This window comes from Symphalangus syndactylus, chromosome 12 (assembly GCF_028878055.3).
Source record: "Symphalangus syndactylus isolate Jambi chromosome 12, NHGRI_mSymSyn1-v2.1_pri, whole genome shotgun sequence".
Taxonomy (NCBI): domain Eukaryota; kingdom Metazoa; phylum Chordata; class Mammalia; order Primates; family Hylobatidae; genus Symphalangus; species Symphalangus syndactylus.
Window position 1 is genome coordinate 69,420,360 of NC_072441.2, and position 23,788 is coordinate 69,444,147.

General features: G+C 44.9%; 1 protein-coding gene across 2 annotated transcripts; it reads left to right on the forward strand.

Annotated features, from left to right (window-relative positions):
• The first annotated feature begins 345 nt into the window (after positions 1–345).
• On the forward strand, positions 346–15,330 carry CD2 (CD2 molecule). 2 transcript variants are annotated; one of them, XM_063624679.1, is made up of 5 exons: positions 346–570; positions 706–1,026; positions 6,491–6,721; positions 10,573–10,695; positions 14,565–15,330. In XM_063624679.1, the coding sequence occupies exons 1-5, from the start codon at positions 510–512 to the stop codon at positions 14,882–14,884; spliced, it is 1,056 nt and encodes a 351-aa protein (XP_063480749.1). In that variant the 5' UTR covers positions 346–509; the 3' UTR covers positions 14,885–15,330. The 2 variants fall into 2 exon arrangements, with proteins under 2 accessions (XP_063480749.1, XP_063480748.1); XM_063624678.1 differs by having other exon boundaries at positions 407–570; positions 10,495–10,695.
• Positions 15,331–23,788: the final 8,458 nt, after the last annotated feature.

Genomic DNA, 23,788 nt, shown 5'->3' on the forward strand with positions numbered 1-23,788 from the left:
TTTCCTCATCATTTTATGGGTATACATTTTTCAATATTTATAATCATATGGGATAAATGTTTGCATTCTGCTATTGGCTTGTGAACATTTACCTATATTTCTATGTGGTCTTTTTAGGGACAGTATACCTAAGTGGATAAAAGGCTGCGTGGTTGAATTTGGCTTCTTGTTTACAAAAGAGTGATCCTTAGTGATCTACTTAGCCTCTCTGTTCCTTTTCTCTTTCACTGAGATGAGAAAACCTATCCTTCCCAATTTTTTGTGTGAGGATTAAAATGCGGTAAGAAAACACACACTCATAAACACATCTGCTTTGGCAAAGGAGCACATCAGAAGCGCTGGCTTGTGCATGCTCTCGCTCTCTGTGTATGTGTATTATGTTTTATGTTACTGTAAAAGGTGTAAAGAGAGGCACGTGGTTAAGCTCTCAGGGTGTGGACTCCACCAGTCTCACTTCAGTTCCTTTTGCATGAAGAGCTCAGAATCAAAAGAGGAAGCCAACCCCTAAGATGAGCTTTCCATGTAAAATTGTAGCCAGCTTCCTTCTGATTTTCAACGTTTCTTCCAAAGGTAAGCTAGTGGGTGGGTCTCCACTGTCACTGTTAGAAGCTTCTTCGGAGACCCTGAAGTAAGCATAAGAGTCAAAGAAGTCCCAACCCAGCTTTCCCTGAAAGTGACTCTCAGTAACTCTGTTGCTTTTTATAGGTGCAGTCTCCAAAGAGATTACGAATGCCTTGGAAACCTGGGGTGCCTTGGGTCAGGACATCAACTTGGACATTCCTAGTTTTCAAATGAGTGATGATATTGATGATATAAAATGGGAAAAAACTTCAGACAAGAAAAAGATTGCACAGTTCAGAAAAGAGAAAGAGACTTTCGAGGAAAAAGATGCATATAAGCTATTTAAAAATGGAACTCTGAAAATTAAGCATCTGAAGACCGATGACCAGGATATCTACAAGGTATCAATATATGATACAAAAGGAAAAAATGTGTTGGAAAAAACATTTGATTTGAAGATTCAAGGTAAGTGTTCATTCCCTTAATTGCTTTATTTCACTGTGGGTGCTATTTGGCAAGTTGGAAAATAGCATTTATAATATTCCCCAGCGCTGACCTCTGCCTCCAGGGGGGCTATACAGGAAACCAGATGCATGTCTCCTGCCCCAGTGGAGACTGTGGTCCAATGCGGGAATGGGATCCACACATCTGATAGACCCTCAAGTCCACCTGCCTACAATCTGTCTTCAGGTGGTTACAGGAATGTGGGGCTGGGTGAAGAACCTGGATTAAGGTGGCATTAATCAGGAGGGGGACACAGGTGGGCAGAGGGAAAAGGCAACTGTTCCAGGTTGCTGATGAATGGGCGAGCTAAGAGTGGGGCAGGAAGAAGAGGCTGACTGGAGAGCAGCGGGCCTTTCATCGACAGAGCCCATTTCAAGCCAGGCTGCCCTGAAGGAGAAGTTATATGGCAGAAAAGGGCTGGAAACAACATGTTTAAGGATGAACAGCCCTTGTTTTGGATCTGCTTGTCAGAGTGATCCAAGGTGGTAGATGATTTTTGCTGATATGTGTAGAAGATGCACAAGGTGTGGCTTTGTATATCTCTGCCTGTACTGGGAGGACAGGAGTGGATATTGAGGATGGGGTTAGGGAGGCTAGTTAGAAAGCTGCTGCTGTAATCCAAGTGGAGTGAGGGCCAATTAAATCAGATCTGTTTTTGCATGCGGCCTGGGTATCATTAGGTTCTAAAACTCCCTGAGGGATTCTAATGAGCAACCAAAGTCCATCGTCACTGGCCTAGATCAAAGGGTGCCTGTAACATAGGAAGAATGAGGATAATAAGGGTCAGGCATAGAGAAAGGTGGCTTAGGCGAGGGAGAGAAGGAAGAGAAAGTGGAATTGAAAGGCCATTGAAGTTGAAAGCCTGGGGGGACGCTGGGGAAGGAGTGACAAGAAGGGAAAAGAAGAAGCTGCGCTTGGAAGGGAAAAGAAGCTGCGCTTGGCTTAGGGAGGCAGACAGGAACCCCAGCATGAGCACAGGCCAGCCATTCAGTGAGCAAATAAGCATTTCTGTGCTTCACACAGAAAATGTCACCGGAAGCAGGGCCCCTCCTTCTTCCTCTCCGTCTCCAGCCCCATCTTCAGCACCTGGGCCTACCAGCAATCCCAGATAGTGTCAGATTGCCCACTGCAGCAATCTCAGACACTGTCAGCTCCCCTGCAGTGACAACTTTCCGCACCCTAGTCCTGCAACCTTGAGTGGAGAGCACCTTGTAGAAATGTAGTGGGGTTGAGCATGGCGCTGAAAAGGACCTCTGATTATGGGCTCTGGAAACCACAGATCTCAGGACTCCAAACAGCACAAAACTCGAGTGTCCTGTTTTGAGTGTGAGCCCTACGCGGGGGACCATGCTGGTGTTTTCACATTTGGGTCGCATTTAGCATTGCAGTGGAAATAATGGCTACCAGTTAGGGGTCAGCTGCTTGCTTACATGATCTCATTTAAAGCGCCCAATAATACTGAGACCTAGTTGTTGTTATCTCCTTGTTATATATAAGAAAACTGAGACCTAGTCAGAAGCAGCTTGTCCAAGGTCTCATTGCTTGACAGGAGCAAAGTCAGGATTCAAACTCAGAGGTCTTTTTGGCAAGAATGACAACCTTTTCTTTTTTTTCCAAGCAGCTTCGTTAAGATAGTTCACCTACCATTCAATTTGTCCATATACTAAAATGGCCTTCAGTATATTCAGAGTTTTGTAACCATTACCACAATCAACATTTTCATTGCCCCAGAAAGAAACCCTTCACCCTTTAGCCGAAAGGCAGTGACTTGCTTTGTGTGTGTGCACATCAATGTCATACAACATCTTGATTCAACTTGTAGTTGGTCACTATTACCAGACTTAAGGTGACCATGGCCTTGGGCAAATTCCCTATCTGCTCTGAGTCTGATTTTCCAATGACAACTTCAAGGGATATTCAGTGAGACAAGGTGTGTACAAGTGCCCTGCAGTGCCTGGGGCACAATATCTGTTTTCTTAGTGCTAATGCCCTCCCACATCTCTTTGTTTCTCCAAGCTTCTCTTTTTTTTTTTGTTTGTTTGTTTGTTTGTTTTATTGAGACGGAATCTTGCTCTGTTGCTCAGGCTGGAGTGCACTGGCATGATCTCAGCTCACTGCAACCTCTGCCTCCCAGGTTCAAGCGATTCTCCTGCCTCAGCCTCCCAAGTAGCTGGGATTACAGGCATGTACCACCACGTCCGGCTAATTTTTGTATTTTTAGTAGAGACGGGGTTTCGCCATGTTGGTTAGGCTGGTCTCAAACTCCTGACCTCAGGGGATCCGCCTGCATCAGCCTCTCAAAGTGCTGGGATTACAGATGTGAACCACGGCACCCAGCCTCCAAACTTCTCAAACTCCAGTAGTTGCGCCTGCATTTCCTTCAAGAGGGAGTTGCTGCTGCAGGCTGAAGAGGCCGTGGAGGGCCCCTTAGAAGCAGATGCTAGTAGGGAAGGGGTTAATCCCAGCAACTCAGAATTAAGGAGTTCTCATCCATGGAAGGCCTTAGGTTGGATCAGTTCTAAGACGCTATCTTAGTGAATGTATACGGAAGTACCACTCCACAAGGGTGCCCATCACTGCATTGTTCATGTTAGCGAAATACTAGAACAGTCAGCAGTTAGAAACTTATTAATCAATTAAATTAAGAATGCATCCTTTAAAAAGATGGATATATGCATTTATTGATGTTCATTAAGAAAAGAACTTCATAATATAATTTCAGAATAAAGGGGAAAAGGCAGACTATAAGATCACATAAACTAGTTCTAATTTTTAAAATATTACATATATATATATATATAGAGAGAGAGAGAGAGAGAGACTCACTCTGTCGTCCAGCCTGGAGAGCACTGACGCAATCTTGGCTCATTGCAGCCTCTGCCTCCTGGGTTCAAGCAATTCTCATGCCTCAGCCTTCTGAGTAGTTTGGATTACAGGCGCGTACCAACACACCTGGCTAATCTTCGTATTTTTAGTAGAGATGAATTTCACCATGTTGGCCAGGCTACTCTTGAACTCCTGGCCTCAAGTGATCTGCCCACCTCAGCCTCCCAAAGTGCTGGATTACAGGGATGAGCCACCTCTCCCAGCTGCAATATTATATTATTTATGTATGTACATATAAATAGAAAATATCTGATAAAGATATACATGAAAATATTCATGATTGACTTTGAGTGGTGGCATTGTGGGTAATTTTTAATCTGCTTTAAACTTTTAAAAATATTTCATCAACTTCTACAGTGACTGAAGTCGAAAGCCCACGGATGCTGGGCAGGGAGTGATAAGAAGGGAAAAGAGGAAGCTGGCTTGGGGAGGCAGACAGGAACCCCAGCATGAGCACAGGCCAGCCATTCAGTGAGCAAATAAGCATTTCTGTGCTTCACACAGAAAATGTCGCCAGAAGCAGGGCCCCCTCCTTCTTCCTCTCCGTCTCCAGCCCCATCTTCAGCACCTGGGCCTACCAGCAATCCCAGATAGTGTCAGATTGCCCACTGCAGCAATCTCAGACACTGTCAGCTCCCCTGCAGTGACAACTTTCCGCACCCTAGTCCTGCAACCTTGAGTGGAGAGCACCTTGTAGAAACGTAGTGGGGTTGAGCATGGCGCTGAAAAGGACCTCTGATTATGGGCTCTGGAAACCACAGATCTCAGGACTCCAAACAGCACAAAACTCGAGTGTCCTGTTTTGAGTGTGAGCCCTACGCGGGGGACCATGCTGGTGTTTTCACATTTGGGTCGCATTTAGCATTGCAGTGGAAATAATGGCTACCAGTTAGGGGTCAGCTGCTTGCTTACATGATCTCATTTAAAGCGCCCAATAATACTGAGACCTAGTTGTTGTTATCTCCTTGTTATATATAAGAAAACTGAGACCTAGTCAGAAGCAGCTTGTCCAAGGTCTCATTGCTTGACAGGAGCAAAGTCAGGATTCAAACTCAGAGGTCTTTTTGGCAAGAATGACAACCTTTTCTTTTTTTTCTAAACAACTCTGTTGAGATAATTCACCTACCATTCAATTTGTCCATATACTAAAATGGCCTTTAGTATATTCAGAGTTTTGCAACCATCACCACAATCATGTTACTGTGTTACTGTTATAAGTAGAAAAAAAATATTTCCTTTCTGAAGAGATGGGCAAACTTCATGACCCAACCTGTAGACTATGTACTAACTCTGTTGCGGAATGCTGATAATTTCCATTTTCTTCCTTCTCAGAAACGCAGAATCTTGGGATGAGAAGAAAACTTTTAATTTAATTTCTGCATACCTATATATATCGGGACATAAATGAAGTTTGACTATGATGTTCCATGGGGAAGATATTGGTGTCTGGAAGTCAGAGTGGGAGGGAATCATTGAAAAATAAGCTAGTCCATCTATATTATGAATGGAGAGAAACTGAGAGGGAAAAGTGGCAAGTCTGGGGGGAACAAAGTAAAGAATGAGGAAAAAAAAAAACAGAAGAGGAGGAAAAGGAAAAGGTCACACAGCTAGGAAGTGATGGGGCTAGATGTAGACCTGAGCCATCTAATGCAAAGCCTGGGCGTTTTCCTTTTATGGTGCAGTCTCTCTGGGGGACAGGCAAGAAGTTTGTGATTATTGAATGCATGAACTACCACTAATAATGTCAGCACCTAATGATCTGCCCAGGGCTTTGCCACATGTTGCTCCTTTTGTGACAGGTAGGGCATGTTCTTCTGATCCCTTTCTGATGCTCTGAGGAGGGCCAGTGTAGACCCTGTGAGCAGCTAAGGAGCTCTGGGCTGGGAAAAGGCAGAACCAAGTCTCTGGTTCCCAGGCAGGTGCCCTTTTTCCCCAGAGCTTTGAGCTCCTTGGACACCCACACACTCACATGTACCCACCTGGCCCTCTGCTCCAGGAACTTGATGGGGGCAGAGGTATCCAAGGTCCCCAGTCACATGTCGATGTGGCGATTCCTCCAGGATGGGGTTCCTGGCTGCTCTTAAAGCATTGCTTTCTCAAACTCTGGAGGCACCCTCTTACCCATACTCCTAAACCCTGACTGCCATGTTGTAGGTGGTGCCCCAAGACCACCCGCTGGACCTCTCAGAGCCTTGAACATTTTATCTGTAAATGGGAAGAAAAGCATCAGCCTCTCTGTTAGGGTTAAGTGATATCATATATGTGAAAGCATTTTAAGGTATAAGACAGCATATAAACATTATATATGATACACTATTTAGTGGCATAAAGTATCTATGAATGTCATCAGAAATAATTTTTTTCTGAATGCTCTTTGTAAATAAAATAAAATAAAATAAAATAATTTCCAAAAGTTGCTGGAGGTCTTTGACATTGTTCCCTTGTCCCTAACTGACTCCATCCCCCACTGTATAAATAGATATGCTTATTAAAGTCAGAAAATTGCCTAAATTGAACTGGATCTTTACTTTCTTTTTAGAGAGGGTCTCAAAACCAAAGATCTCCTGGACTTGTATCAACACAACCCTGACCTGTGAGGTAATGAATGGAACTGACCCTGAATTAAACCTGTATCAAGATGGGAAACATCTAAAACTTTCTCAGAGGGTCATCACACACAAGTGGACCACCAGCCTGAGTGCGAAATTCAAGTGCACAGCAGGGAACAAAGTCAGCAAGGAATCCAGTGTGGAGCCTGTCAGCTGTCCAGGTGCGTGGCGGGCATCACTTCACAAATACAGCCTGCCAGGCCCTCAGTAGGCAGAGGCACGCTGCTCCAGGTCACAGGTGTTCATGCTGGGAGGCAGCCCCGGCTCAGGATGAGGCGTGAAAGCATATCTCTTCCTCCTGGAAACCTTCAAGGGAAGCCGCAGGGGAGGTGGTGTTCTATGGTTTCCCATCCTGGGAGTCCTCCCACTAAGCACAATTTGACCACAAGCAATTTTAAAGATCCTCTTCTAGGAGGAAGAATTGCAAAACTGAAGAAGGAGGAGCTGTAGAGAGTATCTCATGCAAAGCTCCATTTTCCAGAGAGGGAAACTGACTTGCCCAAGGTCCCTTGGCTAGTTAGTGACATGATTCCAACTGCTCCCCTAAAGATGGTCAGTGGTCAGCACCTCCTATCAGGAGTAAAGGTAGAAAGGCTGCAGAAACCCTGGGGGGCAGGGACAAGGGGGAATGGAGCCCTTGAGGCCAAAGAGGACTGTGAACAGCAAGGCCACACTCCTGGCATACAACAGGACGGCAAGGCTTGGGGACTAGCTCCAGAAAATCTCAAAACTCCAAGACCATAATGGATCCCCAGTATCCCAGCCTGATGTGACCTCCAGAAGTATTTCTGAGAGGCAGCCTTCTGTAGTGCCCAAGGTCTCGCCTGGGAGTAGAGGTCTGGACTTCTAGTTTGGGTCTGTCCAAATTTAGCCAGAAAATCTTGACAGAGTTTCTTTCCCTCTCTAGGCTTCAGCATCCTGGCCCACGAAGAAAATAAGCACCATGTTCACAGACTATTAGATGAGTAGGCTCTTGGATCCACTTCCAAGTTCATTCATGTGGGCCATTGGGCTGCCTCACAATATGGCAGCTAGCTTCCCTCAGAGACCTCTAAGAAAGAGCAGGAATAAGTGCCCAGGACAAAAGCCGTGGTCTTTTTGTAACTTAATCTCAGGAGTGATATCCCAATCACTTCTGCTGTGTTCTATTCATTAGAAGCAAGTTAATAAATCTAGCCCACATTCAATCAGAGGGGATGCACATAGGTGAGAATACCAGGAAGCAGGGGTCATTGAAGGCATCTGAGAGTGTGCCAATCACCAACTTGACCAGCATCACTTCACCCCCAGTTTTCCCACCAGTCATCCTCCCACATTCCCCCATCACTAAGGCACAGTGAGTGAAGTTGCCTCTCCTTGACTTCACAACTTTTTTTTGAGACAAGGTTTTGCTCTGTTGCCAAGGCTGGAGTGTGGTAGTATGATCATAGTGCTCAGAAGCCTCGACCTCCCAGGCTCAAGCAATCCTCTTACCTCAGCCTCCCCAGTAGCTGAGATTACAGGAGCATGCCACCACACCCAGCTAATTTTTAAATTTTTTGTAGAGATAAGGTCTCACTACGTTGCCCAGGCTAGTCTCGAACTCCTGTGCTCAAACTGTCCTCCCACCTCAGCCTCCCAAAGTGCTGGGATTATAGGCATGAGCCACTGCAGTGGCCTCGAGAGATCTTTGATTAGAGTTGCCAGATATAGCAAATAAAAATACAGTATAAGTATGTTTCAGATATTGCATGGAACATACTTATGCTAGAAATTTTTCATGGTTTATCTGAAATTCAAATTTAACTGGGTGTTTTGCATTATATCTGGCAATGCTACTTTTGATGTTTATTTTAACGGGAGCCCACAAGTATAAATATGTGTGTGTATTAGGGATGGAAGGAGGGAGAGAAGGAGGACCTTGGGAGCAGCCAAGGTTTGAAGGCTGGAACACTTATGTCCCTTATTCTATGGTGCAGAGCAGAAGCTCACTGGGAGAAGGGCCACTAGGGAGATGGGAAGAATACCCAGGGAGAGATTAGGGTGGAGGAGCTGCTCTTGAAGACCCGAAAAGGGATTTGGAAGTTTTATTCTGAAAGGCCAAGGCAGAGAGGAGCAATGGTCAGAGTCTAACTGTTTGGCTCAGATTAGGTGAGCGTTTACATACTTAAAACCAAAATACTAGGAGGAAGGAACAGATTCAGATGTGCAAAAATACTTTATCACATAAACTCATAGGCATGTGATCTCCAAGAGAAACTGTAGGAAGATAGTATGCCTGGATTTAGGAACTGGGAGGGCATATTTTTGACTGACAGTGCCATCGCTGCTTCTGAAACATGATGGAACACTCCCCACCAAGAGCACTACCAGGTGCCCCAGGGCACCACACTGGACAAACTGGAGAGCAGGCTGTGTAAGGCATTGCCTACATTCCTGCATGTGCCCAAGATAAAGTTGTGGCCACCCTACCCGACGACTTGGAGAGAAGATGGAGCTGGTGGCTGCATGACTCAGCCATGTGCTCCCCAAAGCATTTCAGGCCTGCCCTGCCCCACCCTGGGTCAAATCTGAAAAGTTCTCAAGCTCAGCAGGAAGTGGCCTCTGGTATCTCCTGCCCCTCGTCCAAGCCAGCAGGGCCTAAAGGGCCCTGAATCCTTTACTGACCCAATTTCAATGGTTTAAGATTATGCCTGCTTCTCTGGTGGAGGCCTCTTCATCAGTAGAGCTTAGAGAGGTTGTGTAACTGGCAGGCAAAGAATGGGTCAGAGAGAGACTCGAGGAAAGAAAGCCAAGATGAATAAACCACCGCAGTTTGATGATCTGTTAAACTTGGTTTTTGAGCCTCTGACCCTCTCCCTGGGGCTCATCCTGGGCTTCATGTATAACAGTGTCTCCCTAGGATGTTTTTGCCTGGAGAAGCATTTCTTTTGTGATGCTGGGCCAAGTTCCAGTTTGTTCTTCAGATGACCCCGTCCCCTGACTTCAGCCCCACTGCTGCTTCTCTAACTACTATTGACTCACAAAGGGCAGACAGCCCTAGAACCCCTCCTGTTTCCCCTGTTTCTGGGAAACAGCTCCCAGAAACACCAGTATGAAAACACTAGTAAGAGCAAGACCTCACATTTGTGCTGTTTTACAGTTTACAAAGCACTTTCATATCCATTATCTGATTGACTTCCAACAGCCACCCTATGATGTAGGTTTCATTATCTCCACTTTACAAAGAAGGAAACAAGCTCAGAGAGGTGAAGTAACTCTCCAACGTTCACCCAGCTCCTGCCTAAAAAAGCCTAGACCAAACCCATTTCCCTTAACACCAAAGTCACTGTTTTCCTTATTGCATTACAGCGACTGAAGGTCCAGCAACTGAAGACTAAGCCCACTGCTGTTACTAATGCACTGTTCACCCGGGTTTCTCTTGTGGCTCCGGGGAAACTCTGTGAGGGAGTGCTGGCCGTGAGGTCAGAGTGCTGGGCTGGACAAGTGAAATATTTACCCTGAGTGTTTGGAAACTGCCTGGTAGAGAGAGTGAGAAGGAATCATGGTGCGGGGGGGTAGCCAGAGACGAGAGCAGGATCAACAGTGCAGAAACACCGAGACAAGGGGCTGCTTAAGGGAAATGCTCAGGAACAGATATTGTGTGCCTTCGGGCAGCTCATTCTCCCTTTCAGGGCCTCATGTTTGAAACTAGAGGTTGCGTTAGAGTATCTCTAAGATCCTTGGATCTAAAATGTCATGATGCTTTCCATGACGGGGGCAGTGGGCAGGCTGGCCTTGGTGTATGAGCAATCAGGCATTTCTAGCCCCTGAGAGCAGTTTCCCAAGGAGCCTGCAGAGGGAGCTTCCCCAGGACCTTGGGTCCTTCCAGGGTTGACACCAGTCACCACCCTCTGTGAGCCTGGGAGCTATGGGGTGAAAGGTCCCAACAAGCTGTTTTATCTGCTTGATGCAGGAGGCAGCATCCTTGGCCAGAGTAACGGGCTCTCTGCCTGGACCCCTCCCGGCCATCCCACTTCTCTTCCTTTTACAGAGAAAGGTCTGGACATCTATCTCATCATCGGCATTTGTGGAGGAGGCAGCCTCTTGATGGTCTTTGTGGCACTGCTAGTTTTCTACATCACCAAAAGGAAAAAACAGAGGAGTCGGAGAAATGGTAAGCTCCCCCTCTTTTGTCCCACCGCAGGCCCCAGCAAAATCCCCAGGAAACAGCTCATGGGGATGACACCTTGAATCTGCAGAGAAAATGATGGAAATAGGTAGTTTCGGAATGTCAGGGTTGTAGCCAGCGGTTATAGCTTGTTTCATTTTGTGGTTAGCTTGATTTTTGAAAAACAAATTCTTAGTGGTGACAGTGTGGGAGCTTTGAGACACTGAATCCAGTTGGCCTCATTGGAATCCACCACTGAGGCCTACTTGGTGACAGGCGAATGTGAACATCTTTTGAATAAGCCACACTTCTCTACATAGGTAGAAAGGTTAGCTCCAAAACACCGTTTCTAGGAATAAATGATCCTGTCTATGGGTGGCCCAAGATGAGTTCAGGACCAAGCTCCTAGAAACACAGGGAAAATCATGAAGGTCATCAGGTAGTCACAGGAAAACAGCTGTTCTAAAGCAGGGTGCCTGTGCCCCCTTTGCTAATTCTCTGTTCGAGGGATGTGTTAGGGTTGAGAGTTTTTCATCGGATCAGGCCTGTCTGACAATCTATCAGCAATGAAAAGGTTATGCTTGCAGGTGCGGAGCCGGCTCAGGGAGCATCCAGGCCACCCAAGGCAGAACACTTCAGAGAATGGCCAACCCGGGGTCACTGTGGGGGGTACAGATGAGGGTGTCAGCCTTTGGCAGGACTTGCAGCCAAGAGAACAGGCCCTGGGGTTCTCTGCAATTCACACTCACAGCAGGACTTGGTCTCTCCCTAGAACCGGCAGGCACAGCCACACCAGCTGCTTCCAGTGCTGCCCAGGGAGGTGGTCCAAACTTCCCCAGGCACCGGTGGCCTTGGGCCCCATGCCCTCTGGATTTGGCTTCTTTACCTCAGACTTCTTCCTCAGTTCTCCTTCTGCCTCCCCATCAGGCTACGGTCCCTCAGCCCCACATCCCATCACACCACTGCCCCCAGCCCAGGCCCCGAAACATCTTCCTGAACTTAGTCCCATTTTTCCCACCACGACTGTCCCACACTTTCCTCCACAGCGCAGCAGAATCGCTGGCAGGGCCCTTAGGCATGCCCAGCTTGCCCTCCTCTGTGCCCAGCTCTGGCTGTTCATGCTCCTCTCCAGCAAAGACCCCTTCTCCATTGACTAATGGTCAAAGACCCTATCTTCTTCCAAAGTGGACCTCACTTGTCACCCCAAGACAAGGCAATCTCTGCCATCACTAGGCTGAGAAGGCCAGTATGATGGTTAGCTCATGCTGATAAAAAAGTCATTAGTCTCTGTGTTTTATGTCTATTAGTGCATCCAGCTTCCAGAGTGATCTTAGGAGATAGATAACAACACAGATGAGGAAGCTTAAGTTCAGTGAGGTTCAATTATTTGCCTTAAATCCTATGGCCAGTAGGCTGACTCAGGCCTAGGCTGAGGCAAGGAGCCCAGAATTTAAGGCATAAAATTTAAGGAGGCTGGCCTGCCCTTGCACAACCTGAAAGTTGGTGTGTCTTTAAACTGCATGCCTGTCAGCCTCACTTGCCTTATTCCAGTCATGCCCTGGGTTGAGTAACCAGGAGATGCAAACGAGGGAGAAGGACAATAAGCCTGGAGGAATTCCTGGGAGCACACATTTAGGCACCAGCTGCAGCTGCTGGAGTGGGCAGGCTGAGGACCCACTGTCCTGCTTGAACCAGGCAGGGTGCACAGAGCCATAACCAGCCTTGTCTGTCCAACCCTGCCTGCAGTCTCAACCATGTGGCCGCACCCCATTCCTCCTACCAGAACTCGTGTGCCTCTGTCTACACTTTGTGGTGGCCCTGGGCTCTTCACGGAAATTGACATTGCAATTTTCAGTTCTTGTTCACCTCTTGATTTTAGGCTTCCTGAGGACAATTTGTGTCTACGTCACAATGACACTTAACACTTAGAAGATGAGGAATAAATGTTGGAAGGACAAATGAATAAAATGGTGGATGGGCCAGGTGTGGCGGCTCACATGTATAATCTCAGCACTTTGGGAGGCCGAGGCAGGAGGATCATTTGAGCTCAGGAGTTTGGGACCAGCCTGGGCAGTATAGTGAGACCTGGTCCCTACTTTAAAAAAAAAAATTTAAAAATTAGGCAGGTGTGGTGGTGTATGCCTGTAGTCCCAGCTAGTAAGGAGGCTGAGGTGGGTGAATCATTTCAGCCCGGGAGATTGAGAATGCAGTGAGATATGATCACACCACTGCACTCCAGTCTGGGCAACAGAGCAAGACCCTGTCTCAAAAAACCAAACAAATAAAAAACAAAAATAGTGGGTGAACAGAGTAGTAAACCAATGGCCAGTGCAAGTTTGCCACATAGGAGATGAAGAAGGACCACTCACTTCCCCATAATTCAGAACTGGAGCCAGGGGTTAGAGCCCTCTCCACAGTCTACTGGACATAACCTAAGCAATGACTGCAGGGCACGGAAGATGGCAGAGACGATGTGTTTTGTCCTTTCTGGAGGCCTTTTCCTCTTTGTGCTTAGACCACACGAGCCACTTAGGTATCAAAATCACATTGTCTAACTTTGACTCTACACTCAAAGCTATCTGATGCTCACATTTCATGTAGTCAGAGGAGGCCATCTGGTTTGAATCAACATCCGGAAGTTACAGGGTGATGCTTAGAGAGGGCTTGTGCTTCCCCAGCCACACATCTCCATAAAGATGTAAGAGGTAATTGTTTCAGCTGGGTGCGGTGGCTCATACCTGTAATCCCAGCACTTTGGGAGGCCAAGGCAGGCAGATCACCTGAGGTCGGGAGTTCAAGACCAGCCTGACCAACATGGAGAAATGCCATCTCTACTAAAAATACAATATTAGCCGGGCATGGTGGTGCACACCTATAATCCCAGCTACTCAGGAGGCCAAGGCAGGAGAATTGTTTGAACCCGGGAGGCAGAGGCTTCAGTGAGCCGAGATTGCACCATTGCACTCCAGCCTGGGCAACAAGAGTGAAACTTCATCTCAAAAAAAAAAAAAAAAAAAAAAGAGGTAATTATTTCACCCCAGGGAGAAACTTCTCTTCCCACCTCCCTCTGGAGTCATGCAAAGATGGCCTTGGGTGCAGGGACTGAAATACCTAACTTACAGCCTAAAGTTGTCCAGAGGGGCCAGCAGGGTGCTCCAGGCCTCTAGCAGCTGGGCACCTTCACAGATTCCCTGTGATTTTAAGAGTACAGGAAAAACTACATTACGAGTAGTTGTGGGCCTGCTTTCATGGACTGAAGTCACACAAAGAAGAAAATTCTGAAGGGTGAGGAGAGGAGGAGTTCTTTCCCTCCTAAGGCCAAGAGGATAGGTCGTGAATTTCTGAGAAGCAAGTAAATTTCTAAGGACAAAAAGTCCCTTGCATGTATTCCAACCTCTTGCCAGAAGGTGGATTGCATGACCGTAGAATTGGGGGAAAGGCAGATCTAGCATAGAAATGCCTCAGAAGGAATGTAGTTACTAATATCCTCCATGATTGCTCATAACCCCTTCCCATGCGCTCTAACCACGAGGTTCTTGCTCTCAGGGAACAATCTCTAGGTCAGCACAGAGGTAGGGTTCCAGGTCTGAGTGCTCTCTCTGATCATAGGAGCCCCAGGCACAAAGCCCTCCACTCATGTGTCTTCTTCCTGCTGGTTCCTTGAGTTCTCTTGTCCTAGGCTTCCACTCTACCTTATGGTGAGCACTTCTTTCTCTCCTACAAGCTTTAGAGTTCTCAGAGAGTAGGGGCAACTTCTGCTTCCTCACTGCATCCCCCAAAGCAGCTAGCATGGCGCCTTGCACATAAAATGTACCCAATATTTACATTGATTTCACCTGGCCAAGATGAACTCTATTGAGGTTTTGTTGTTGCAGATGAGGAGCTGGAGACAAGAGCCCACAGAGTAGCTACTGAAGAAAGGGGCCGGAAGCCCCACCAAATTCCAGCTTCAACCCCTCAGAATTCAGCAGCTTCCCAACATCCTCCTCCACCACCTAGTCATCGTTCTCAGGCACCTAGTCATCGTCCCCTGCCTCCTGGACACCGTGTTCAGCACCAGCCTCAGAAGAGGCCTCCTGCTCCATCGGGCACACAAGTTCACCAGCAGAAAGGCCCGCCCCTCCCCAGACCTCGAGTTCAGCCAAAACCTCCCCATGGGGCAGCAGAAAACTCATTGTCCCCTTCCTCTAATTAAAAAAGATAGAAACTTTCTTTTCTAATAAAAAGCACTGTGGATTTCTGCACTCCTGATGTGCACATCCATACTTCCATCAGGTGTTTTCTATGTGCAGAACATTGTCACCTCCTGAGGCTGTGGGCCACAGCCACCTCTGCGTCTTCGAACTCAGCCATGTGGCCAACATCTGGAGTCTTTGGTCTCCTCAGAGAGCTCCATCACACCAGTAAGGAGAAGCAATATAAGTGTGATTGCAAGAATGGTAGAGAACCGAGCACAGACATCTTAGAGATCTCTTGTCCCCTCTCAGGTCATGTGTAGATGCGATAAATCAAGTGATTGGTGTGCCTGGGTCTCACTACAAGCAGCCTATCTGCTTAAGAGACTCTGGAGTTTTTTATGTGCCCCGGTGGACACTTGCCCACCATCCTGTGAGTAAAAATGAAATAAAAGCTTTGACTAGGCCCGTGTCTGCTCATTGTGTGAAGGACCCCAGTATCCAGGAGAGGAAGCTGCCGAATAAGAAAGAACCTCTCTGGTGTGACAGCAGGATCAAATTCAGTCAACTCAATCCGGCTGAGACCTCCTTAGTCTTCACCAGAATGACCCGAACATGCTCCCCAGGTCTCAGCTGCAAAGCTGGGTCCAACAACCTATTTGTAGATTTCCGTAATGAATTAAAGCCTCCATGCACACACGTTAACAGGAGTCACCAGAAAACTTAACCTTTCGGGTCTTACTTCCTTGACTGTTCAGACATGGTCATAATGACCTATACTGTCATCCTTGAAAACAAGGGAATCTATGGATACTGGAGGTGTCATGAACTCATCAGATGACATACAAAAGAATAGGCTAAGAGACAACTCAGTTGAATCAAATCTTAAGTGTCTTAAATGACTATAATTAAAAGGTCAGACCCCATCCCCAGCTAGCAGTCATGCTAGCTGTACTTTGAGGGAAGTGGGAAGAAAAAAATAGTTTTCAGTTAGAGTTCTAAAACAATAGGTGGTGAGAAGGCACCTGCTTTGAGAAGGTTGGTGCCTTGTGTGTGGTCCTGTCTGCCCACCTTCTCCTTGGCTTCTTAGACTTGCTAAACCTTGTTACACTCTGGCAGGAAGCTCTGAGGGCTAAACCACAAAAACTAAGTATATTCAGGACTTCCTGTGACAGCTCACTGAGGATTGAACTACTTTTTCCTCTGAATCTGAGAGTCTGTTGTTCCAGCAACCAGTTAATTACTAAGGGCAATGATGAATGAAACCTCATCGCCTCCCAAAATTCAAACACAAAATCCAGCTAGGTAACAATTGCCACAGGATCTACCCAGTAGAGAGATGAGGGCTCTGGCTGGGCATGGTGGCTCGTGTCTGTAATCCTAACACTTTGGGAGGCCAAGGCAGGTAGATCACCTGAGGTCAGGAGTTTGAGACCAGCCTGGCCAACATGGTGAAACCCCGTCTCTACTAAAAAAAAAAAAAAAAATTAGCCGGGCATCTTGGCACGCACCTATAACCCCTGCTACTCGGGAAGTTGAGGCAGGAGAATTGCTTGAACCCTGGGGTGTGGAGGTTGCGGTGAGCTGAGATCACGTCACTTCGCTCTAGCCTGGGCAAAAGAGCGAAACTCCATCTAAAAAAAAAAAAAAGAGAGAGAGAGAGATGAGGGTCCTAGCCCTGCCCCTTTCTCATTCTTCATGATACCCATGAGTGATTTCATTGGCTATCTCACCAGAATAGCTCATACGCGATTCCCTTAAGAAAATCTTCCCTGGTCTATTCAGCCCTGGACTCTGCCTTTCTTCTGAACTCCTGTGGCATTACATATGGTACAAAACATATACACCCTATTCAATCCTTCATCGTTCATTCATTCAACAAACATTTATTGAACTTCTACTATGTGTCAGGCTCTGTGCTACGCGCTAGGAAAACAGAGGTGTACAATTGCATCTCTGCTTTCAAGGAGCTCACCACCTGGTAGGCAAGAAACGGACCAACCATGGGACAAATGCAATGCAGTGTGATAAATATAGGTCAGAGGCAAGTGCATGAACCCAGAGGAAGCACTTTGAACCCAGACTGAGTGGTAGGACTGGGGTGACAAAGAGGGCTTCCTAGAGGAGGGACGTTTGGGTTGCGTTGTAATAGATTAATTCAACTGGTGAAGCAGAGGTACAGAATTACCCATGTAAAGGGAACAGCATGAGCAAGGCTCATTTGGCTTTCTGTTTACACAAACATGTAGTTTCTTTTTCAACTACTGTATTTAACTGATTTGAAGATGTCATTGATTTTTCAACTACTGTTTTCAACTTTTTGTATTTCTTCTCTTTTTCTTTTTTAACTACTGTATTTAACTAATTTGAAGATGGCATTGATTTTAAGTGGCATCATTCTTTTACATGCCACTAAGAAAGAGAAAAAAACTTCTCAGTTGCATTGTAACAAATACTAAGATACAGTCAATTTTTAGTCACAATCCCATTCCTGAGATGTTAAAATGTGAAAAAAATGTGCATTTTAGAGTTGATGAAATGCATAGTAAAGAAGCTTTTTAGTACAATGACCATTTCTCAATATTACTGCCAGCACTTTGTTGAAGCTATCATTAGCCACTTGATTCAATGGGTGAGCACCGTCCTGATGAAAGGAAGGGAAGTGAACATACAAAACATCCTTGTCCTCCTTATCCAGGGCAGATAAGATGGATTCTCTGCCCTGCACCACCATTAGGTAGGAAACACGAACCTTGCTTAAGATTTGTGCTGCTGTCACCCACCTGTCTGACACTGTGTGACGTCCCACTGAACCTGTCCCAGAGCATGGACATTCTGAGAAGTAGTCAGGCCAGCTGTGTATGAATAGTTTGTAGCGCTTGTGGTGAAAGAAAAAAAATGCTGACAGTTCCGTAAGTTAGGTTGGGGGCCAAATAAACATATTTTTAAACAACCTCTCCAGCTGATTCCAATGGGCATTCAAGTTGTAGACAAACTTGGAGACTATAGATAATGCAATACTGTAAGAAAAATCAACAGTTGTAGCCCAGTTAACTATTCCTCCACAGGGAAATCTCCAATAAGAAGGCCAACCATGCTGGAAAAAATATCCACATAATTTAAGGCACTGGAACATCCTAGAGGGTTATATGGAGATAGAAAATTTAGAGGTTTCTGATAGCCTATCTGTGCACCCTAAATAATAGTCTAATCCTAGCAGCTGGACCAGCTTACCTCCAAAAGGGTCTCAATTGTAAACTGGCAATTTCATCTCAGTCCTCCTGCTCCTTTTCTTTTGCTAATTTTCTAATGTTAGGCTCCTTACCCATGCTCAGTGGGTTGCAGTTACTCGGTGACTCAAGTTCACCAATAAGTTTGCCACCTCAGGACCACTGTACATGCTGTTCCTATTATACATGCTGTTCCCACTGCCCACACTTTTCACCTGGCTCTTCACCTGTCCACATTCTTCTTTCAGAGCTCAGACAGAAAGTCATTTCCTGGGGGACACCTTTCCTAACTCTTGAACTCCACTGTAACGTGAATCTTCTGTGAGACCATCTCTGTGTCCAGTTCTGTGCCCATGAAGTTCAATGTAGTAGAAGACTCACAGGTATCGAAGCCAGGAAGTTCTGACTCTCTCTCTCACTGGATTTGTAAGCTTGAGTAATTTATTCAGCTTCTGTAAACACTGATTTTCTCATCTGTTAAATGAGGATAGCACCTCACAAGGTTAGAGTGAGGACTAAATGGAAATAATGTATGTAATGTAACAAATATATCCTTGTGTACAGAATGCATCTGAAAACTGTGAGCTTTATTTCTGGCATGATACTCAAGAAGAAATATCCTGAATGGCACATATAAATGGGCTAGTTATTGGAAAGAGACACAGCTCATTATAAATTGATAAATAAGCACTCTGTAAGGTGACTTAGTCTGCTATGAGTTTGATTCATCGGAGCCAGTTTCTTAATGCTGCCTCCCATGGAACAAATGGATGATAAAATCCTACACCAGAGGCATTTAAAGCTAAAGAACAGAACTGTGAGGCCACCTCGCAAATCCAAGATTGAGTCACCAGCCTTCTGTCACCTCCCTGGCTTCATAAGCAGGGTTTTCCTGAAAAAAAAAATGCTAGGACATTACTTCACATGGCATCTTTCTGGTTTATTTATAGCAACACAGAACAAAAGGATGAGGAAACAAGGGAAAATTCTCATCTTTTTAATTGCCTACCAGACAATGACATTACAAAAAAGAAACTACAGGCCAACAACCTTCACAGATACAGATGCAAAATTTTTCAAAAAATATTAGCAAATCAAATTTGACAATGCATAAAAAGAACTATACCTTGCAACCAAGTGGGATTAATCTCAGGTATGCAAAGCTGGTTCAACATTTGTAAATCAATTGATATAATCTATCATATCCACAAGCTAATGAAGAAAAATCACATGATCCTGTAAGTAGATTAAAAAAAAGAATTTGACTCCCGTTTATCAACACCTGTTTATCAAAGAAAACTTTTGGTAACTGGGAATAGAGGGAAACTTCCTCAACTTGATAAAAAAAAATCTACAAAAATGACATGCACCTAACATTTTACTTAACAATGAGAAACTCTAAACTTTCCAGTAAGATCAGAAATCAGGATGTTTCCTCTCACCACTGTTTCTCAACATCATATTAGAAGTCTTAGCTAATGCAACAAGACAAGAAAATGAAATAAAAGGTAGGCAGGTTGGGAAGAAATAAATAAAACTATCTTTGTAGATGACATGATCATCTGTGTAGAAAATCTGAAAGAATCAACAACAAAATAATACTGGAACTAATAAGGGATTATATTAATAGCAAGGTTGTATTAAATAATTCTTACAAGGTTAATATTAAAAAGTCCATCAGTTTCCCATATACCAACAATGAACAAGTGCAATTTGAAATTAAAGACATAATACTATTTACATTAGCACTCAAAAAATGAAATATTTAGGTATAGATTTATATGAAGAAAACTACAAAACTCTAATGAACAAAATAAAGGAAGAACCAAATAAATGGAGAGCTATTTTATGTTCATGGATAGGAAGATTCAATATTGCCATGATGTTAATTCTTCCCAACTCAGTCTGTAGATCCTGCGTAATCCTGGTCAAAATCCCAGCAAATTGGGCTGGGTGTGGTGGCTCTTGCCTGTAATCCCATCATTTTGGGAGGCTGAGGTGGGCAGATCACTTGAGGTTAGGAGTTTGAGACCAGCCTGGCCAACATGGTGAAACCCCATCTCTACAAAAAGTACAAAAAATTAGCCGGGCATGGTGGTGTGCACCTGTAATCCCAGCTACTTGGGAGGCTGAGGCAGAAGAATCACTGGAACCTGGGAAGTGGATACTGCAGTGAGCCAAGATTGTGCCACTGCACTCCAGTCTGGGAGACAGAGTGAGACTCCATCTCAAAAAAAAAAAAAAAAAAAAAATCCCTGCGAACTATTTTGTGGATATTAAAGTGATTCTCAAGTTTATATAGAGAGGCAGAAGTCCCAGAATAGCCAATACTGAAGGAGAACAAAATTGGAGAACCGAACTACTCCACTTCAAGAGGTACTATAAAGCTACAGTAATCAAGATAGTATGGTATTGGTGAAATAAGAGACAAATAGATCAAATGGAACAGAATAGAGAGCCAGAGAGACCCATATAAATTTCATCATCTAACCCAAGTTTGTCCAGCCCTCAGCCCACAGGCACCATGCAGCTCAGGATGGCTTTGAATGTGGCCCGACACAAATTTGCCAACTTTCTTAAAACATTATAGATTTTTTTTTTTACTCATCAACTATTGTTAGTGTTAATGCATTTTATGTGTGACCCCATTCTTCTTCTTCCGATGTGGCCCAGGGAAGCCAAAGAATTGGACACCCCGATTTGACAAAGGAGCAAAGGCCATACAATGGAGAAAGAATGGTCTCTTCAACAAATAATGCTGGAACAACTTGACATCCACATACACAAAGAGAAAAATGAATCTACACACAGATTTAACAGCCTTCATAAAAATCAATTCAAATTAATTACAGACCTAAATTTGGCGGCAGGTACCAAATTTATTTATTTTAAGGAATGGTACAAATCAAAGAACTTAAGTGGATGCTTTGGCATAATTTATAGAAAAGGTAAAGGAAACCCCACCGTGCAGGCACTGCTTTGGTCCAGAGAGGTCACCCCGTGGCTACAGGAAATGAGCCTAAGGTTTAACTGTCATTATCCCTCTCTCCCAGAGATTCTGCCAGGCCAGATTCCCGGCTCTCGTCCTGCACAAGTTGGTCACGTGGACACCCAATTCTTTGATGCATTTCACCGGTTCATTGAGGTAATGTGTCTCAATAAGTTGACACAAGCGGGGGTTGTTTTTATGCTGTTCCAATAGTGACCGATTCACGTGTTTTCCAAGTGTAAGACACACTCCATCGCATTCAGCCGGTTCTCCGCCTGGTGTCTTGACTCCTGAAGGAAGACTCCGCCCCTTCGTTGTTTCTGCAGCTTCATCAGTTTCTCAGTGGGCTCCCTCTCCTCATGAGATTAGTGAAGAAATAAGTTTTTGGCAAAATTCCTCAAAGCTACGTTATGGCGGTGAAAGCAGTCAGATGTGGACAGGTAGATGGAGGAGGCTGGAGCTCCAGGTTGACTGGGGGGCCTCAGGGCGGTCCCAGAGCACGGTGAGGAGGTGGAAGCTCTGGCTCTGAGCTGCCAGCCGCTGGGGCACGGGAAAAGCGCCAGTTCCGTCCAAGCACAAGTGAAGCAGGAAACTGTGGTGACTCTCGGCGAAGAACATCTCCAGACCTAAATATTAGATGCAAAACTATAAAATGCCTAGAAGATAATCGGAGAAAATCTGGAGGACCTTGGTCTTGACAGTGACTCTTTAGATGCAACATCTAAGGCAAGACCCATGAAGGAAAAAATTAATAAGTTAGACTTCATTAAGGTTAAAATTTTCTTGGGTAGGGTTGGTGGATCATGCCTGTAATCCCAGCACTTTGGGAGGTCAAGGCGGGAAGATTGTTTGAGCCTAGGAGTTTGATACCAGCCTGGGCAATATAGTGAGACCCTGTTTCTATAAAAATTCTCTTAAAAAACTAGCCCAGCAAGGTGGCACACACCTGTAGTCCCAGCTACTAAGGAGGCTGTGGTAGGAGGACCACCTCAGCTAGGAGGCAGAGGTTGCCATGAGCCGTGATCATGCCACTGCACTCCAACCTGGGAGACAGAGCAAGACCTTCTCTGAAAAATAAATAAAATAAAATTAAATTAAATTAACATTTTTTGCTCTGTGAAAGACAGTCAAGAGAATGAAAAGACAAGCCACAGGCTATGAGAAATTATTTGCAAAAGACATGCCAGTTAAAGGATTATTATTCAAATTACACAAAGAACTCTTAAAACTCAACAATAAGAAAACAAGCAACCAGATTAAAAATGACCAAAGACCTTAACAGACACCTCACCAAAGGAGATATACAGATGGCAAACACCTAAGTACATGAAGAGATGCTCTATATCATATGTCATCAGGAAAAATGCAAATTAAAACAAAAATGAGAATACCGCTACATACCTATTAGAATGGCCAAAGTCCAGAATACTGACAATACTAAATGCCAGTGAGGATGTGGAGCAACAGGAACTCTCAAACATTGCTGGTGGGAATGCAAATGGTAAAGCCACTTTTAAAGGCAGTTTGGCAGTTTCTTATAAAACTGTACATACTTTCCCCATACAATCCAGCAGTCATATTCCTTGGTATTTACTGAAAGAAGTTGAAAACTTGTTCATACAAAAGACTGCCCACACATGCCCAGAGCAGCTTTATTTATAATGACACCACTTGGAAGCAACCAAGGTGTCCTTCAGTAAGTGAATGGATAAATAAACTGTGGTACATCCAGACAACGAAATATTGTCAGTGTGAAAGAAGTTAGCTATTGGCCGGGCACGGTGGCTCATGCCTGCAAGCCTAGCACTTTGGGAGGCTGAGGCAGGTGGATCACTTGAGGTCAGGAGTTCCAGACCAGCTTGGCCAACATGGTGAAACCTTCTCTCTCCTAAAAATACAAAAATTAGCCAGGCATGTTGGCATGCACCTTAGTCCCAGCTACTCGGGAGGCTGAGACAGGAGAATCACTTGAACCCAGGAGGTAGAGTTTACAGTGAGCCGAGATTGCACCACTGCACTCCAGCCTGGATGACAGGGTGAGACTCCATCTCAAAAAAAAAAAAAAAAAAAAAAAAGTAGCTATCAAGCCATGAAAAGACATGGAAGACTTAGATGCATATTACTAAGTGAAAGGAGCCAATCTAAAAAGTCTACACATACCATATGATTCCAACTGTATGACACTTGGGAAAAGGCAAAACTGTGGCAACGGTAAAAAGATTAGTGGTTGCCAGGTATCAGATGGCAGGAAGGGATACATAGCAGGAGACAGATACTTTTCAGAGATTTGAAAATACTTTGATTGACACTATAATGGCGGATACTTGCCCTTACACATTTGTTCAAACTCAGACTGTACATCAAGAGTGAACCTTATTGTAAACTATGGGCTTTAGGTGATAATGATTTGTCAATGTAGACTTATCGATTGTTAAAAAATGTACCAGTCTTGGTTGGGGATGTTGATAATGGGGAAGGCTATGTGTGTTGGGGGAGACAGGGGGGATATGAGAAATTTATATAACTTCCGCTGAATTATGCTGTAAATCTAAAACTGTTCTGAAAAATAAAGTCTATTTTTTTAAAGTGCTTACCAAGGACCTAGCACCATGAAAGAAAATGTATTCACACCAAGATATATGATTGTAAAACTTCAGAACACTGGGACAAAGATTAGAAGGGGAGAGAGGAAAAGGGGTAAGGGG

What these genes read in the sequence shown, in the direction of transcription:
- CD2 (XM_063624678.1), top strand. Translation starts at nt 510, where the DNA reads ATGAGCTTTCCATGTAAAATTGTAGCCAGCTTCCTTCTGATTTTCAAC. An exon ending in TTTCAACGTTTCTTCCAAAG is followed by an intron (nt 571 to 705) that starts GTAAGCTAGTGG and finishes TGCTTTTTATAG; the next exon opens with GTGCAGTCTCCAAAGAGATT. An exon ending in ACAGAGGAGTCGGAGAAATG is followed by an intron (nt 10,696 to 14,564) that starts GTAAGCTCCCCC and finishes TTGTTGTTGCAG; the next exon opens with ATGAGGAGCTGGAGACAAGA.